This window comes from Calidris pugnax, unplaced genomic scaffold (assembly GCF_001431845.1).
Source record: "Calidris pugnax isolate Ruff unplaced genomic scaffold, ASM143184v1 scaffold585, whole genome shotgun sequence".
Classification (NCBI taxonomy): Eukaryota; Metazoa; Chordata; class Aves; order Charadriiformes; family Scolopacidae; genus Calidris; species Calidris pugnax.
The window spans coordinates 61,183-62,775 of NW_015091292.1; the positions used below are offsets into that span (position 1 = coordinate 61,183).

Here is a 1,593-nt window from a genome sequence, read left to right on the forward strand (position 1 = left end):
CCCCCCAAAAGACCCACCGTCTCCTCGAAGGAGCACTTCATGAGGGGCCCGGTGTCCTGGCGGTTGACGCCGTGGCGGGTGATGGCCATGAGGTGCCCGCGGGAGGTCATGGTGTCGCAGAGCAGGGCCAGGTGCCGGTAGTTGACGTAGGAGCCGTCGAAGGAGATGACGTGGTAGAGCTCCCTCTCCAGAGCCTTGCGCACCGCCTCGATCCCCAACACCTGGCCAACGGGGGGGGACAACCCCCCATGTCCATCAAAACCCACCACCCATGGACCCAGGTGTCAAGGAACCTCATCGTCTTGAAGATTCAGAAGCTCTGGAGATACCACCAGCTGGGAACCCACCACCCATGGACCCAGGTGTCCATCAAACCCCATCCAGAAACCTCAAAGGTCCATCAAAACCCATCACCCATGGACCCAGGTGTCCAGGAACCTCACCATCTTGAAGATCCAGAAGCCCTGGAGATACCACCAGCTGGGAACCCACCACCCATGTATCACGGTGTCCATCAAAACCCACCACCCATGGACACAGGTGGCCAAGAACCCCACTGCCTTGAAGATCCAGAAGCTCTGGAGATACCACCAGCTGGGAACCCACCACCCACGGACCCAGGTGTCCATCAAACCCCATCCAGAAACCTCAAAGGTCCATCAAAACCCATCACCCATGGACCCAGGTGTCCAGGAACCTCACCATCTTGAAGATCCAGAAGCCCTGGAGATACCACCAGCTGGGAACCCACCACCCATGTATCACGGTGTCCATCAAAACCCACCACCCATGGACACAGGTGGCCAAGAACCCCACTGCCTTGAAGATCCAGAAGCTCTGGAGATACCACCAGCTGGGAACCCACCACCCACGGACCCAGGTGTCCATCAAACCCCATCCAGAAACCTCAAAGGTCCATCAAACCTCAAAACCCATGGGCCCAGGTGTCCAGAAACCCTGGAGACCCCCTCATGTCCATCAAAACCCACCACCCATGGACCCAGGTGTCCACGAACCCCACCATCTTGAAGATCCAGAAGCTCTGGAGATACCACCAGCTGGGAACCCACCACCCATGCACCCAGGTGTCCATCAAACCCCATCCAGAAACCTCAAGGGTCCATCAAACCCCACCATCCATGGACCCAGGTGTCCATCAAAACCCACCACCCATGGACACAGGTGTCCATCAAAACCCACCACCTTGAAGATCCAGAAGCCCTGGAGATACCACCAGCTGGGAACCCACCACCCATGGACCCAGGTGTCCATCAAACCCCATCCAGGAACCCCAAGGGTCCATCAAAACCCACCACCCATGGACCCAGGTGGCCAAGAACCCTGGAGGTCCTTCATGTCCCTCAAGACCCACCACCCGTGGACCCTGGGACTCACGGTGAAGATCTCCACGATGTCGTTGGAGGTGGTCCTGACGGGGTCCACGTCCTTCTCGCTCAAGACCCTCATGAGGCTGACGCCGTCGGTCTCCAGGATCCACTCCTGGAGGGCCTTGAACTCCCCGTCCTCCGTGATGATGATCTTCTTCTTGTTGTCCGTCTGAGGAAGGTGCATGTAGACCTGGGGGTGGGGGGA

The 1,593-nt window shown here is 58.4% G+C and overlaps 1 protein-coding gene across 1 annotated transcript in view; it reads right to left on the reverse strand.

The window, feature by feature from the left end:
* The window catches only part of LOC106899071 (DNA-directed RNA polymerase II subunit RPB1), a gene marked incomplete at its 5' end in the record, with an annotated part of 41,487 nt that overhangs the window by 802 nt on the left and 39,092 nt on the right, over positions 1-1,593 (reverse strand). Inside the window, 2 exons of the mRNA XM_014960735.1 lie at positions 18-221; positions 1,396-1,580. Coding sequence (XP_014816221.1) covers positions 18-221; positions 1,396-1,580 — 389 coding nt within the window. The remainder of the gene's footprint in view (positions 1-17; positions 222-1,395; positions 1,581-1,593) is intronic.